The 16,706-nt window shown below is 39.0% G+C and overlaps 1 protein-coding gene across 1 annotated transcript; it reads left to right on the plus strand.

Annotated features, from left to right (window-relative positions):
- The first annotated feature begins 11,714 nt into the window (after window positions 1-11,714).
- Window positions 11,715-13,547, plus strand: LOC131883995 (uncharacterized). Its single transcript, XM_059231613.1, has 3 exons — window positions 11,715-11,897; window positions 11,956-12,156; window positions 13,128-13,547. Exons 1-3 carry the CDS (start codon window positions 11,810-11,812, stop codon window positions 13,373-13,375), a joined length of 537 nt encoding a protein of 178 aa, XP_059087596.1. The 5' UTR covers window positions 11,715-11,809; the 3' UTR covers window positions 13,376-13,547.
- The last annotated feature ends 3,159 nt before the right edge of the window (window positions 13,548-16,706 follow it).

Raw genomic sequence — 16,706 nt, forward strand, 5'->3', positions numbered from 1 at the left:
TTATCATAATCTAAGTTTTCTTGCAAAAGTCGAGAAAGCACTGTTCCATTCGTTTCCCCCAGTTCATTTTCCTCTTCCTTGCTTTCAATTTTGCATTGCAAGAAGAAAAAAATATTTACAAAGCCGTTTTAGATTGTTCTACGACGTTTGGTTTTCAACTTTTTGTCAACTTCCATCTCGACGGATCAATAAAGCACATGCGGTTCCATAACTAGCCACAATTGAGATCAAATCGAATTGATTGGGGAAAATTGTGATCGAGGGCCCATCAGCCCCGATTAGATCTGAAAGCATTTGACACTGTTTTCAGCTCATGTTTGATAAGATATTTAGTCCAATAATGAATTAGAATCGGACGGCTTTAGGACACTCCTGAACGTATGGTTGGTCAAGTCAGGGACACTAAAGAAAGGAAACGTCACGGCTTTCCTTTGTCCGCCAACTTAGGCCATTGCTTTAGTATAAACAAAACAAGATTGCCCATGCTACATGTGTATTTTTTAGTAAATAATTATCCCATTGATATACAACTCTGTTCAAATACCAAATATTTCTAAATCAACTTTAAAAGTCAAAAGAATGAATGAAATAACCATGAACATCAAGTACATAAAAAAACAAGCAAATTGTCGTTAGAAACAGTAAAATATTGGACAAAGGAGCTCAAAAACATTGACAGAAGGAAAATGAACAAATTCAATTCATGAGGAACTTACACTGACAATTAAGAAAAGAAATGCATGAAATGGGCAAAAAAGGTCATGTATAAATATTAACATAAAATGGACAATTGATCATCTTGTTTCAATCCACAAATTTACCAAAAAATATCAGGCATTGGTGAAAAATAGAAGAGTTGCTTTTGAGTAGAGCTTAAATTTCTACTTATTAGGAATTTTAAATAAAAAGCTGGCTTTTTTAAGGCACACAGAGTAAGACCAAAGTCCAGCCCACTAGATTTGAGTTTTAGACTCTAAAACGGTTTTTTACCAAGAGGATCTAAAATGGTCAATTAAAAAAGGTATCATATTGGTTGAAAGGTATCCTTCCATGATTTTAAAACATTCAAATGATTTTAAAGAGCAATATGTAGCTCAGAGCTAAAATATGTCTATTTTAGGTTTGGGGATCATTCCCTAATTGAGAACCATGGAATCATAACAAGGGCACCAAATTACTTGAAAGTTGGTCAAGATGTTCATGAAACAATTTCCTTCAAACAATATTATTGGCAAAAGCATATTGAATGATTGTGTTTAGAGCAAATTCTTGCTTTACCAAGAATACCTTAGTATTATTTTAGAGTAATTGTATCTAAACGTCTTATTTGAAGCACCTGCCATCAATGGTTACAAATATTATATTAGCCACACTCTTTGAACAATAGTATATATGCCAATAATAGAAATTACAAAAATTCAGCATCATTGGTTTAGGCCTAAGTTGGTGGGAAAGGTTTGGTGATCGCAAAAAGTGTCGCTTCCTTGCTCTAGTGTCCTTGGTCAAGTATGGATTGCAGAAAACGATCAATATTGTTGATTGTTTATTCCACTCAAATCATCTGGCAATGAATATATAGAGTATGGGAAAGAAAATATAAGTAAGATTAGAAAATATAAGTAAGATCAAAGCGAACGCCAAGCGAAAACAATCATACAAATAATCCCTCCACTAAATGATAGAAGGTCCTTCAGAATGACGGAGAGAGAGGCCTTAAAGTTTCGCACTGATTCAGAGCACCTAATATGAAGTGGTAAAGAATTCCAATACTTAATTACTCGCACGAAAAACGAGTTCTCACGGGCCCGTCTTTTAAAAGCCGGTTGACGTAGATGTCTTTCACTTGATGATCTGGTATTATGAGAGGTTTCAAAATACTCGAACTGGTCCGATTCCAAAACGTTTTCATGTCCCTCATCCACCCGATTGTTAAAGAACTTCCACGTCAACAGCAAATCAAACTGTAGCCGACGAAGTCTCAAGCTGATCAAACCGCAATGTTCAAGTCTCTCAGCGTAGGACCTACAGTTAAGGTCTCCCAATCCTCGCAACGTCTTTGTAAACCAACGTTGTAGTGACTCCACTATTCGAATGTCTTTTTTGAATCCTGGGTTCCATACCTGAGTGCACAATTCCAACTTAAGTCGCACATAGACTTCGAAGAGTCGGAGCAGTAGGCATGGATCTCTGGTGATAAATTTTTGCTTAATGGTGCGGATCGCATGATTTGCCTGGGCTACAACTTGGGCACCATGTTTGGCAAATTTTAAATCCCGGTCCACGAATACTCCTAAGTCCTTGTTAGTCTTGACGACTTCAAAAGGAACCCCACCCATTTCATACTGACATGGGGTGGAAGACCTTCCAAAACGTACCACCTTTGATTTTGACGGATTGAAAACCATACCATTTCTTTCAGCCCAAGAGCCAAACCTGTCAATTCCTTTCTGGAAAAGCACTCTGTCATCCTCATTCTGGACTGTTCGGAAAATCTTTGAATCCTCTGCAAACTTCAGAACCCGAACCCTGTCATCCGAAGATTGCAAATCACTCACAAAAAAAGAGAAGAGAAGCAGTCCCAATACACTGCCTTGTGGAACTCCCACAGTTACTGGTGCCCACTCAGACGACAGACCATTCAGAATAAGATATCGACTTTTCAGCCAATCTGTGATCCACGCACCACATTCCATCCCAATTCCGATCAAAGCCACTCTTTCCATAAGGATCCCATGGGCAACGCAGTCAAACGCCTTGGACAGATCGACATAAACGGTGTCCAATGCCTGTCCACGGTCCATGGCTCTACTCACAGAATCATGATGGCTCAAGTGGTTTGTTTCATACGATCGGCCAGATCTAAACCCGTGTTGCGACGGGTCATGTAGATTGTTCATATCCAAGTATTGGCCAATATAGTCCTTGAGCAAACCTTCCATTAATTTGCATATGGAAGAGGTAAGGGATATAGGCCTGTAATTTTTGAGGCAACGGGCGTCACCCCCCTTGAACAATGGATACTCATCGGCCAACTTCCATTCTTGTGGTACCATACCAGTCCTCAAGGAGGCGTTGAGCAACAAACCCAAAGGTTTTGATATGAAGCGTCCAAGCCCCTTTAGTACCGCGAGAGGAACTCCATCAGGGCCCGCTGACGTCGACTTAGGCAGTCGCGTGATTTTCTTGAAAATGGCATCTGTCGAAAATACCATTTGACCGAGCGTAGGGAAAGCATGTGAGGAAACAGGCATTCTATCTCCATCTCCCTGGCCTGATGAGGTGGATGCCACAGTAAAATGATCCCGCAAAAGTGAAATCATTTCATGGGGATCGCTACGCACCATTCCAGCGTTATATAGCAATGGTCCAATATGTTCGGTGGCTCTCGAATTCCCCCAAGCATATCCGTAGAATGATCTTAGGTTCGCCCGCCTCTACAAAGCCTCCTCATAGTCTATCTTTGCTTGCCTCACCTGACTTTGAACATGCTTTTTCATTCGTTAAAATTCTTCTTTGTCTTTGATGAGACCAGTGCGCTTAGCAGTCTTCCATTTTCTTCCTTTCTTCCGGATCTCCTTAAGAAGATAACTTTTTAACCACAATGGTCTGTTGAGCTCACGTCTTAGTCTCTTGGGGATGTATCCATCCATCCCATTCAGAAGAATGTGCTTCAGGATTATCCATGCTTGGTTGACTGAGCATGGTTGAGACAACATGTCCCAATCATGTCCAATCATAAAAAAATAAACTTTGCTCGGGAGTAATCGTAAACGATCTCAGATGTTTTGCCAAAATTCCTACTCTTCACCAACCCCAATTTCTATGGGGTAGTGATCACTAAGAGATATGTCCTCCCGTAGACTCACATAGTTTACCCTTTCAGGCACGTTGGTGAGTATAAGGTCTAGAGTATTTCCTGCCTGATGTGTCGGCAGCACCCAAAAGTCACAAAGGATGCTGTCATACATTTTGAAAAAGTTATTTAAAAGAAAATAAGTCGTGTTCTTATGACAAACTGTTGAGTTATTGTTCTTTAAATGAAAATATAGAAAGCTTCTGGTTTATGTAGTAAAAAGTCTAGAGTTTTAAGAATAGATAATTAGGAATACAATAAAAGATGTACAGTTTGGTCTCAAATACCAGTTCTTTACTGCCTGTTTCTATTTATGACTTGGTCAACGAGTTGTGACGAAAAGAAAAATCGGCCTAGCTTCGCTGATATCCACTCCTCTACTTAAAGGTCTCCTTGGTTAGCCATAGGCTTTACATTGCTAATGGCTTCCCCATCAACCTCAAAAGGCCCAACAAGGTGTTTCATCTTTCTCTTTGAGTTTGCATAAGAGAAAAATGGTTTCGGATTTGACCTGACCTCGTGAACCACTCTACTCTCCTTTTTCAAGTGGTCATTCTCAATGGGGGCCTTAATCCTCCCAGAAAGCATTGGCAGAAAGACAGATCAAGTCCTTGAACGTGACAAATAAGACTTTTACTTCTCCATTAGACATTTTTTTATGGCTAAAGTGCAGGTTATTTATATTATATATCCCCCCCCTTGCTGGCAAATAGGATTGTCAGGGCGTACTCATCACATTGAACAAAATTGAAACCAACCATGGCTAGGTCAAAACTCCAGGTCAAAGCCAAGCTTCTGTCATGGAAATGAACGAGATTTGCCTGCTATCTATTGTAAAGCTAGTTGATCGAGAACCTTAATCTTTGTGCCGTCTATTTTGGAAATAAGACAAGGGGAAGGTAAAATAGGAGGTGGAGGAACTCTTGCGATCTAAAAGATGCGTTGGGCTCATGCCGTCCAGAGCAGGGGTGGGCTACATGATTTGGTAGAGAGAGGTTAAGGGAATGGATGACTAAGGCCGGTCAAAACTTTATGCAATTTCAGCCTTATCAGCAAAAATGCTCACGGGTGGTTATATTTTCTGGTTAAGTGTTTGCTCAAACACCAAGACATCTAGATATGTTGTTCTTTCTCAAAGAGACAAAAGGAACAACTTTTGTGAAATACACATGTTTAAAAGTAGCTCTGATAAGTTGTGTTAAATCACTTAAAGTGCATTAAAATGCACCGTTGTCAAAAACGTAATCAATCAGTATTAAACATACTCTTAGTTATGTATTTGACGTAAAATTTCAAAAACTTCTATTCCGCAGATGCCTAGATATTACAACTTAAAGGTTTCGTTTTTACGCCTTAAAAGATCGAAAAATGGCCTAAATATGTTTCCAGTTATTCCAAGGAATATGATTGTGTTTTTCAATGACACGACAAGATATGATATTTCGCCATTTTCTTGAAGATTTCTTTAAAAGCAAAAAGTAGCAAAAAATGTCGCTTAAAACTTGCAAAACATGCAAAATTGCCTTTCATTTTACTTAAGTGCCAAAAGCTACAATATCCTATCGTGTTCCTAAAATATTTGAACGATACCTGTGACAGTTTAATTTTCCAAATTGTCACTTTTTGCTAATTTAATTTCTACGTACTAGCGATGTTTTTATTGAACGTTAATAGAATTTTGTTAAAATTCAAGATTAAGCTTCATTGAAGTTGCGATTGACAAGTATGGCATCAAAATTGTGAAATATTGACATTAAGTAAGTTTTAAGTTATATTGCAAACTATATTTGGGCTTTTCTACCTGCTTCAAAAAAGAGAAAAATTTTCATTTATATTTTAGGCATAGAAAAAGCTTATTATATTTCTTGGCAATTTCTTTAAGCTATAACCGGAGCAATTTACTGTCAAATTCGATGAAAATGCAATCTTTTAAAACTCTATTAATATTCTAATCTGAGCTAGAATCCAAAATGATATTTTACAAAAAATGTTCCTTTTGTTTCAAAAACAACGAAAATCATTATTATAAGTCTTGGCATTTGAAAAAATCTTTATCAGTATTGTGAGTAACACCGTGTGCTAATATTTGTGAAAATTCACGACATTTTTTCAAGAATTCTGGTCAACTTTAGGAAAAATGTGAAATTGTACTGCCTGATTTTCTTTTGAAGAATGTTCTCAGTAGGTCAGAAATAATAGTTTGTAGACATATTACCAACCAACTGCTCTTGTATTGCATCCATCTTAAATATCCTCTTTTATCATTGCAATTTTTTAAGACACTTATTTCAAAGTTTTGCTTGAGAAATGAATTTCTTTGTTAAAAATCAGGCACATCTTGACGAGTTTTCATGATTTTTGGGGTAAATAGTCATGAGTTGGATGGGTGATTTGGGAAGAATTGACTTACTATTACTTTCAAGAAACTTGAAAAACTCAACTTTCATAATCAAGTTGTTCCGCAATAGACTTGCTACGGTCTGACATTCTTGTTTTTCTGTTATAATGTTTCCATGCTTTTTTGCATCCTTGTCGTTTAACAACATCGCAAATCTTGAGAACATTCTCTACTATACAGGAGACGGATCTAACAAATCAAGAGTGTGAGTGCTTGTGTCTGTTTTGCCTTCACTTGACTGGTTCATCCCACAATCAAGTAGTGGCTGGGTGTGTCCAACCCAAGCTATCAAGGCTTCTATAATAAAGGTTTATCAATGGAGGATAGAGTTTTCCCATCCAATACCATTTCAAGACAATTCCTGGCCCCTTCAGAAAGTCCCTTCAATAAAGCTTCCATGGTTATTGAAAGCAATATGAGAACGCACTAGACAAAGTCAAGTATTCAGCTTGCTGCTTTTTACTTTTTCACGTCACTGGTCAAGCAGGCACATGGAACGTTTAACCTGATATTGATCGTCTGTCTTCAACATCGGTCACCCAATCGGAGTCTGAACAGCCGACTAATTCAACACTTGGAATGGAAGTAATGAATGCTAAGATGCAACGGTCCTTTAACGTACGGCAAAATTCAATTGCCGGCTTTCCCATACACTTGTTTGGGATCAGATTAAAACTTAGCAACAATAGCCACAACAGAAAGGACATCCGATTTTCTTTGCTAGGACAGCTAGAGTAACTCTCCAATCAACGATCTACATATATTGAAATATTTCCTCATCCCAGTTTCTGCTCAGGATCAATTGACGTTTTCCAGTTTTCGCCTCAGCTCATTCGGAACTTAAACAAAAGCAACGCAACCAATAACGAATTACTGTTTTCTACCAAAAGAAAAAACCACTAAACCTTATATTTTCCTTTATCATTCATATCATCAAAATACTAAAGTACTTGATGTGTTTCCAAAAGAAAAATGTCGAAAACACAGATTAAGCAGACTGGCAAGAACGAGATGTAAGTTAAAAACAGCTGGTATTTCAGCATCGATATTAGCCCACGCTCCAAAACGTTTTGAAACCACAAATTATGGTTTTGAAAAACATACGTTCTCTTGGTTTATTTTTAAGCGCTTTGACATTCTTCAAACGAGTTTTAAGACGTACGACTTTCCCAATTGATTCAAGATTAATGTTCGAACTGTGGAACACAAAAGGCTCAATCAGCAAGGCAAGCACTCCCATTTTTCAATCAAAGTAAGGACCGATAATTTGTTGGAACCTAGTTAAGGTGTCGATTCACTTAGTCACTCAGACTCCTGTGACAAGTCAGAGCTTTCTTAATAACTCACCATGTTCTGTACTTTTATGTGTTGGGTCCATGTGTTTCTTCTTTCAGGTAAGGTGAAGAATGAATAGATTTTGATATTACTACCCATGTGTTTTGCTTTAGAATATGCTCTGTGTCGCAATCAAGAACCCTCTTCACTTCATAATAATCAAATAAAAGGGTGTAGGTATGAAAATACAAAGAGAGCAATAATCAAATTCGGGTAAAGGAGCTAGAAGGGACGTTTACACATGGCCTTATTCCTGCATGTTGAAATGTTTAAGCTTTCAATCATGTATGATTTCTAAGGGTCGGAAAAATAGTTTGCTCTTTTGGTCAAAACAGTAGTTTTTAGGTTATAAAAATCCGCCAAAATAAGTTCCGAAAACGTAAAAAGAGGAAAAATGTGTTTTTGTTCAGTTATTCAAGTATAAAGATGCTGTTTTAGGGTTAAATTTGGCTGATTATTATTTTTCAAGATGTTCTTGCTCTTTGAATTGAGTCTTGCCTTCACATCAGTAAAAGCTTAAATTTGTATGAAGACTCCTCAATGAAAGACATCATTTCCCTTAAAAGGGCTATCAAAAAACTTAACATTGAGCTCTGAATGATCCAATTTTTGTCGAAAGGAAATTGGCTGTTGAAAGGAAATCTGACTGTTGGCCATCTACCGGTAAAGACTGACTCTCGTAACCCCACATCTTTGTCCTTGGTCTGATCTGTTGTAAACAGATTCACCGTTCTTGCATAAAGTTCTCAACTCACCAATGGTTTGAGAATGGACACCAAAAGGCGGGGACAAACTTTGACATTCAAGGTAGACCTAAACTTCCTTTCTTTATTTCGCCTAAATTTCCCTTAAAAGATGGCCAAAATCCTTGAATTTCCCCGAAAATCCTCGTTTTTATGTTATTCCATGGTTAAAAAATTCGTGAAAAAGTTTGCTTTGCCCCAAAATGACCGAAATAGTTGAAAACTTAGAATAACCGAAAAAATATCCTTCCGACCCCTAATGATTACATTTGATCTACTATACACCTACATTAAGAGACTTTTAATGTAACTGGGTTAACAGAAGACATTTGACTCTTCAGGATCAAGCTTGGCTATCCAACAGATTGAGCATTATGCCCCATCTTTTTTTGAAGCTAAAGCCTTCATTAAAACCCGGGATGTGTTTTCGGCCAAGACGTTGAATCAGTGTGCCGTTTTTTGCGCCAAGCAAGAAGTTCAAGAATGCTTGGGCTTCAGTTGGCACAACCAAGTTTGCTCATTGGGCGTTCTTAGGCCCGGGGCCAATCCTGGAAATCTAATGGTTTTCGCCAACCTTAACCGTCATTCAAGGTAATATACGAACGAACTTCGTTTACCCAAGGAGGGAACTGGCAAGAAATGGACCCAATTCATAATGCATGAACCCACACCGTTTGTCAAAATCACAATACACAAGTTCTTAAAGCGTTCTTTTTTCCATACCAATTTATTCAGTTATTACGAAATCAAAGCAGCAAATCTCATTTCGAGTGCCTAATTGGGATCTTCGATAGGAGAGGAAAAAGATTGAACCAAAATAAACTCCGTGTTCTTTGTTTGCCATTCTTAGCACCCCACAGGGTGCTTACAAATATCCTACACTTGGCCAGTTTGTTCAAGAAAAACATTTTTTTATATAAAGAAAGCGCAACGTAAAACACATCTTCCAAATCATGTTGGTACCCTCTAATCGACTGATCTCGTTTGCTTTGCTTCAGCTTCAAACCATTCCAATTGTAGCCTCCAATATAAAAATAACATTAATGGTGTTTGATCTTTGAAGTCATTCGACAATTCAGCGACAAGTCAACGACAAATGCAGCCTCCATCCGCTCAAGGTGTGTGGGTTTTCACAGGCTTTACTAACAACTGCAAGTAACGTAATTACCGGTGCTATAAAAAAAAGATTATACTTCGTCTGTTTGTTACCACTGAAGTTTTTTTTTACGATTTTTGGTCTACCGAGGAGTAGAACTTAGCAGATCGGGCCAACCCTTGAATCTAGGGTTGATTTGGATTGCTTATAAAAAAATGTCCAAATATGACTACCAGATCAATAAGATATATGTATTCTATATGAATGTTAGAGAGTAGTAAATCGAACGATGAAGGAGCCCGAGAAAAAAGAGAGGATTTCATTGTTTAACTAGCTTGGATCTCGGCGCACCTGCAATTTGATATGGCCCTCGAACTTTCTATTACTTTGGCGGACCACACCAAAACCTTTCATGGACAAAACCTGCTTAATATCATGAGCTCCATTATGTTCGAGTGGAGTGTTCAATGGTCTTGACCCAAAGGTCACTGAGTGGAATGTATTCCATTCAAGGCCATATTATCCTCAGCTACCCCACACTAGATTCAATGTAGGTCCTCTGCATCTGCAAAATTCCTGGAGTCTTGACAATTACTGTCACAAACCAATTGATTTTCATCCCCAGGGCTATGCAAAACCTCCAAATGCATTATTTTGCACTTTTTTCCTATCTTTTTGCATTATGTGCATTACATTGTGTATTCTGCCTTTTTGCCTTTTCTAACATTTTGGTTAAAAAATCGAGTTTTTTCATGAGAATATTGAAAATTTCACAATACCAAAAATATGAAGGACAAAACCTACTCCACAATTTCATGACATCTGTTTTTTTTGCTTCAAATAAGTTCTTTCCTAAATAGCGTAATCATCTTGCTTTTTGGACAGAACAACCATTCAAGATTGCGGCTCCTCAGCTTTAAAAAATAAATTGCTCCAAATGCTTATGGCCAAAGTGCAAGGCCAAAACTATCTAATGAAAGAAGGATCTATTTCCATTCCTATGGTTTGCTTGCTTCTGCTGCTTTTTTCGAAGCACACTCAGTATTCTAAGTGTGTTTAGTAACCGTGCATGCTTTAATCCTTAAGGGTGCGTGGCGCACGTTAAGTATGAGGCCTGTTATAATCATTCAGTAGAGTGCTGTGCTTTAATGTCATTTTGTTCCTTCATTATTTTGCTACTGCCTTTCTTGACAAGAGTAATTGAGCTCAAAATGGCTGCATTTTTTGCATTTTTTTAACCTATTTTTTGTATTTTTGCCAATTTATTTGCATTAGATTATCATTCATCACCATCTGAAGAGATACTGGCGCTATATTGAATGCAAAAATGTGTTTTTTACACAAACCCCTAAGACACCCAACCAATAAATCCATACATAATATAATTATAAAAGAAAAGTATGAAGATGAAATGTATATTGAAAATGTCCCTTTTCCTTCCTCCAGCAATCCAACGACAATCACGGAAGATGAAGTAATTAGAGAACTTCCGCCAGCCTCACCTGACTTGTCCTCCACTTTTGATAACTCCATTGGTACTAGTACTTCTGACAGTAGAGATATAGCTCAAACTTCAACGGACAGTACCGGTCACCAAGCTACAACAACAATAACAACAAGACCAACTTCAACAACGATAGTTGATTCAGTGCCTTCAACTCTGAGTAGCACTCAAATAGAAAAAACTGTACAGACTTTATCGACTGATAAAAGTCTTCTCACAACAAAAGCTGCAAGAAATTCTTCGTTTGTTCTCGGTTTAGAGCCGGAATATCCTTTTGTTTGTTCCCAAGTCGAAACCGAAATCGTTGATCTCAACATTAAATCTTGCAATCAATTGGACAATCTAGAGGAGCATATTATCGTCGAGTGTCAATCAAATAGATTCGCTGGCCTAAACATGGAATCTGGTCAATACATTCATATTGAAGTGCATCAAAAGAAAAATTTTGGTAGGTTTTTGTTCGTTACTTGATTGAGTTAATATGATACAATAAAGGAACGAACATCCCTCCTGATCTTCAGACGCTTTGATGATCGAAATCAATGGAGGATTTCCAGATGTGATTGAACTTCGATTACAAAAAGAGCTAAGTTCCCAATCGTCAAGACCAAAACGGAGCCCTAAAGGACCCTCAATGAAAGCCAAGAAGCCTTCTGGAGCCACCAACACCCCATATCTGCTGAATCATTTCCATTTGGAAGGAAATAAGCACCTTTATATGGCATCAACGTCAATTCGATTGGAAAAATCGTTTGCTTTCCAAGTAAGAACCGAGTGGATGGAGACAGTCCCCTACGGAAGTTTGTTCAGAAATAGACAAGTTGATTTAAGGGTTCTACTAATCGGAAGTTTTGTGTTCTCCTTCATACAGTTTAGAAATATGCTCAAATCAGGATCCATTCAATCGATTTCTGTTTTTGACCAATGCGCGGGAACGGCCAAATTCCAGGAATTCGTTACAAATGAACGTGAGCGAAAAGCAATTGATCATTTCCATACTAGAGGTATGTCCAATTTCTTTTACAGATCTATCTTGCAATGACATGGGAAAGGCCAAAGGCAAAGGCAAAGGCAAAGGCAAAGGCAAAGGCACGGCTACCTCGGAGATTGATCATCCAGCTTCATGCCAAGGTTTCGATTGTGACATGATGTTGGATGATAAACTTTTCACTGGATTGGCCTTGCCACAAACATCTATCCGATTCGACCTTGGAGGATCTGTCCAAGGTACAAATAATAATTCTTCAACTTACTCTTGCTGTCTTATGCGAAAAAAGTAGGCTCTAGTCGGGGACGATTTATGGTCAGACAGCTCACGCAATCCTTTACCTTCTCTTTAGAATTAACAAAGATAAGGCCTTGTCACATGAAGTAACAGGTAAACAAAGCAGTCCTGATGGTCTTTCCTTTTCTATGCAATGTCATTTACTACCAACAACAGGAAAATATGCATTTCGCTTGCATAAAAAGGCCATCCTTATCGAAACAAAGGAATGAGGTCTTGCAAATTCCTACTTAATGGTCATTGAGCTTCTGAGAAGGCAAAACAATAGCAGGTTAAAAATGGATAAACGTAGGCTTGTCGGGTCACCGTATCGGTAGAGTATCCGCTTTCCAATTGGCGAGTCCTAGTTCGATCCCAGAGAGGCCAAGGCCAAGGCCAAGCTTCTTTGCGGTATTTAAATTGCAGCATGATTATTTGTTATAACACCTTAAATGGGCGAACTTGCGGTCATTCCCGAGGGTGAGGTAATAACCAATGTTGACTGTGACGACGAAGCTTGAAAATCCCCCGATTAGGGGACACCCATCAATCAGATAGCAGGCCGAGCGAGAGAGCTGCCATCTAACTCCGTAACAAACAAAACAAAGGGAAAAAAGTAATGTATGTTTGGAAGTTCAAAATGATTCGTTTAGTAGAAAAACTTGACAAAAAATCCACAACTTGGCATTGAGGGAGATTTCAAGCACGTTCTCACAATTGTGAAGAAGCTATGCATTGCCGGTATATTTGAATTATTATCAATTGATATAAAGCTTACGATCAGTAGTCACTAGTAGTCACCAATTTCTAAAAGGAGTGCTTAAGGAGAAAGCGGTATTCCTGACCGAATTGGACCTTGATTTTGAAAGGAATCAGAGAGCCTATTTCGCTGCATCAATTTCTAACTAATTCATCCAATCAAATTTTGTTCCAGATATTCAATCTGTGTTACTTCATTTCGAACCTAGGACCAGTATTCCCAAGCATATGTTGTTGACCAATTGTGATGCTCAATCTCAAAGGTTCGATTTGGAGGCTAAATCTATTTTCATCTTGATCCTGGAAGAATCGTGGGAGACGAGTTGCATGGACGTGACATTTGGACCCGAAAAATATGTTCATGATCCGAGCAATGACATTGTCGTGGTTCAGGGCATTTTTTGGGTCAATCAGTTGTGCTGAAGTTTGTCGTTATGAGGTACATTTTCGCATAATAAACGAAGCTCCTTCAATTTCTTGTTTATTTTTTAATGGAATTTTATTCAAAAAGCGAGATCCCGAAATCCGTTTGGCAGTCAATTGATAGGCACAATCGTAAATACTTGGAAAAGCTGTTAAGATTTACCTCAGTCAAAAGTAGAGAGGGCAAAAATATTCAATTTTAATAATAATTATTATATATTTTTTTTTATTTTTGCGGACTTCCTTACCGCTACCGGGATTGGAATCCCAGCAGTTCAAGACGAGAAGAATTACTTGATCGACCAACGAATTGGAGTTGGCTGATCTGGCTAATCCTTGAATATAAGGTTGATATCAGGAATTTTAGTCAAAAATTGGCCAAGTCTGACTTGAATCCTGCCACTGGATCAACGCCTACATAAACCCTACGGCTATTTGAGGGCAACAAATTGAACAATGAAGGAGCCCGAGAAAGAAGAGAGTTGGACTTCATTGTAATAACTAGCCTGGATTCTTGAGGGCTTGAAGGTGCTCTCAAAACGCACATTAAGCCTCTAAGGTCACTATAATTGACCATAAATCCCAGGTTGGGACAAAGCTCATGAATGCTTTTGAAAACGTACAATTTCAGACACCTTTCGTACCTTCTGTGAGTACTGTACAATCCCAACCTTTCTAACCTCTCCCAATACGAGAGGTCTCTCATATCTTCAAAGTTCTTAGTAAAACAGCTTTGGACCTGCTCGAGCTTTTGCAAACCTGCTGAACTAATTGGAGCCCAAATGCGAGAGGCATATTCAAGATGCGGCTAAACAATCGACTTGAACTGAGTTAGCATCGTGACACTATCTCTGGACTTAAACGTGCGATATATCCAACCACATGTTTGAAAAGCTTTACCAACTTTCAATTGGACATGCTCATCGAACTTTCCATTATCTTGGAGGACTACACCTATATCCTTCATGGATGAGACCTGCTCAATGTCCTTACCTTCATCATCTAATAGTGGAGTGTCTAATGGAGTCGACCCAAAGGTCATTGAGCGGAATTTCATTCCATTCAAGGCCATGTTATTCGTAGCAACCCAGGAGTATAATTGGTCTAGGACCTCTAACAGACAACCAGAGTTCTGACCATTCCTACCAAATACCAATTTTGTATCATCAGCATAAGAAGAGATACTGACATTACTACTACCAAGCTTCTGAAGCGGAGCAATGAAGATGATGAAAAGGAGAGGACCCAAAATGGAGCCCTGAGGGACACCCGACTTGACATCATGTATGTCACTAAGGGATCCCTCAACCTTAACTAATTGTTTCCTACCACAAATGAAACTTCTTAGCCAATTGAGAACCTTGCCTTGGATCCCAATCTCATGGAGCCTGTTAACTAAAAGGCCATGATCTACCTTGTCAAAGGCCTTGGCAAAGTTGAGATAAACTACATCGACTGATTCATGGCTCTCCAGTCCCTCAATAACCTGCTCTATATGCTCAATCAGTTGGGTAACCGTGCTAAAATGTGCTCGGAACCCATGCTGGCTAGGAGGAAGGACTTCATGTATATCAAGAAATTCAACAAGTTTGAACTTCATGATCTTCTCAAACACCTTCGCAATATTCGAAGTGAGAGAAATTGGCCTGTAGTTACTGGGGAGTGACTTATCTCCCCCTTTGAAAATTGGAACAACATGAGCTACCTTCAGAGAAGAGGGGAACTTGCCCTGGTCCAAGATGCAACGCATCAAGTACGAGAAAACAGGAGCAAGAACCTGTGAGCATCTCATCAGAAACTGAGATGTCACTCCATCAGGGCCAGGGGAGCTCGAGAGTCTCAAGTCCCTGATGGCCTCTAAAGCATCCTGATCTGTGACTACAAGATCATCTAAATGCTCAGCTTGACAAGCCTTGCCAGTCCCAACAAACTCATCAATAGAGCAATGGACTGTTGCTCCTAAACTCAGTGGAGTTGAAAACACACTAGAGAACTGATCTCCAAGTATGTTGGCCATAGTCCCTACATTGTCTATGGCTTCCCCATCGACCTCAAAAGGCCCTACAGGGTGTTTGATCTTTCTCTTAGAGTTTGCATAAGAGAAAAACGCCTTCGGATTCGACCTCACCTCTTGAACAACTCTACTTTCCTTGTTCAACTGATCTGTCTCAATGGAGGCCTTAATTCTACCTTGGATTAAATCCAACTTTCTTTGAAGGCTAGCCACAACTACTGGATTCAAAGTGCTCTGGAGCCTTTTTGCTAGTTTGCAACTCTTTTTGAACAAATTCTTCCTATACTTCGGAATTTTAGAATGTGCCCCGCCCTGTGAAACACATTCAGAGATTGCTAGACTGGAACAGACGTCCTCAAAAACTAGAATCATTTTGTCAAGGGCTACATCTATGGACGATTCCTTTTTCAGCATTGAAATAAGATCAAGCTCCCCTAACCTTTCTATAATCAACGGCCAATGTTCATCTTTGAATTTGAACTTAGCCAGACCGACCTTTTTGGCCGGTCTTACTCTAGAGCACGCCGGCTTTTGAGTAATGGTCGACCCTATCTCGAGAACATGATGATCTGACAGATTACTAGGTGTCACATGGACATACTGGATCAGATCAGGGTCATTGGAAAAGACCAAGTCGAGAACGCTATTCTCTCTAGTGGCTACACCAACGTGCTGGGAGAAATTGCGCAAGATCGCGAATTCTTCCAGCTTTTCGAACGACTGAGATGTCGATTTCGAAATGGGAATATACCCATCTGGACTAGTCTCCCACTCTACAACGCTAGCCGGAAAATTGAAGTCCCCTACAAAGAATACCTTTGAGCAAACTGACTGGTCCAACACATTTCCTATGAATTTGAGAGCTGACAAGATCGAGCTTACTGAACAAGAGGGGGGCCTATATATTGTTACAATAGACAGATCAAGACCTTGGAGGTGACAAACTAACATCTCTGTTTCTCCATTCGACATTTTTACATGACTAATGCGCAGGTCATTTCTAACATACAGACATACGCCCCATGCATAAAAATGGGCTTGTCAGGGCGTACTCTTATCACATCGAACTAAATTGAAACCAACCATGGCCAGCTCTTCGTCTAAGACCCCTGGTCGAAGCCAAGTTTCTGTCATGGAAATGAACGAGACCTGCCTATCTAAAGCTAGTTCCTCAAGAACCTTGATCTTTGTGCTGTCTTTTTTGGAAATAAGACAATGCACATTCAAATAAAGCCCTTTTATGGGCAGATAGCCCTTCTATGGACTAGAGCTATCAAATCTTGGACTATGCTCTCTAACCTGAAAAAATCCTGCTTT

Source organism: Tigriopus californicus, chromosome 7 (genome assembly GCF_007210705.1).
Source record: "Tigriopus californicus strain San Diego chromosome 7, Tcal_SD_v2.1, whole genome shotgun sequence".
NCBI classification, from domain to species: Eukaryota; Metazoa; Arthropoda; class Copepoda; order Harpacticoida; family Harpacticidae; genus Tigriopus; species Tigriopus californicus.

Coding starts and splice junctions, on each gene's coding strand:
- LOC131883995 (XM_059231613.1), top strand. CDS start 11,810: ATGCTCAAATCAGGATCCATTCAATCGATTTCTGTTTTTGACCAATGC. Junction 11,898..11,955: donor GGAATTCGTTACAAATGAAC/GTGAGCGAAAAG, acceptor TTTCTTTTACAG/ATCTATCTTGCAATGACATG. Junction 12,157..13,127: donor CCTTGGAGGATCTGTCCAAG/GTACAAATAATA, acceptor ATTTTGTTCCAG/ATATTCAATCTGTGTTACTT.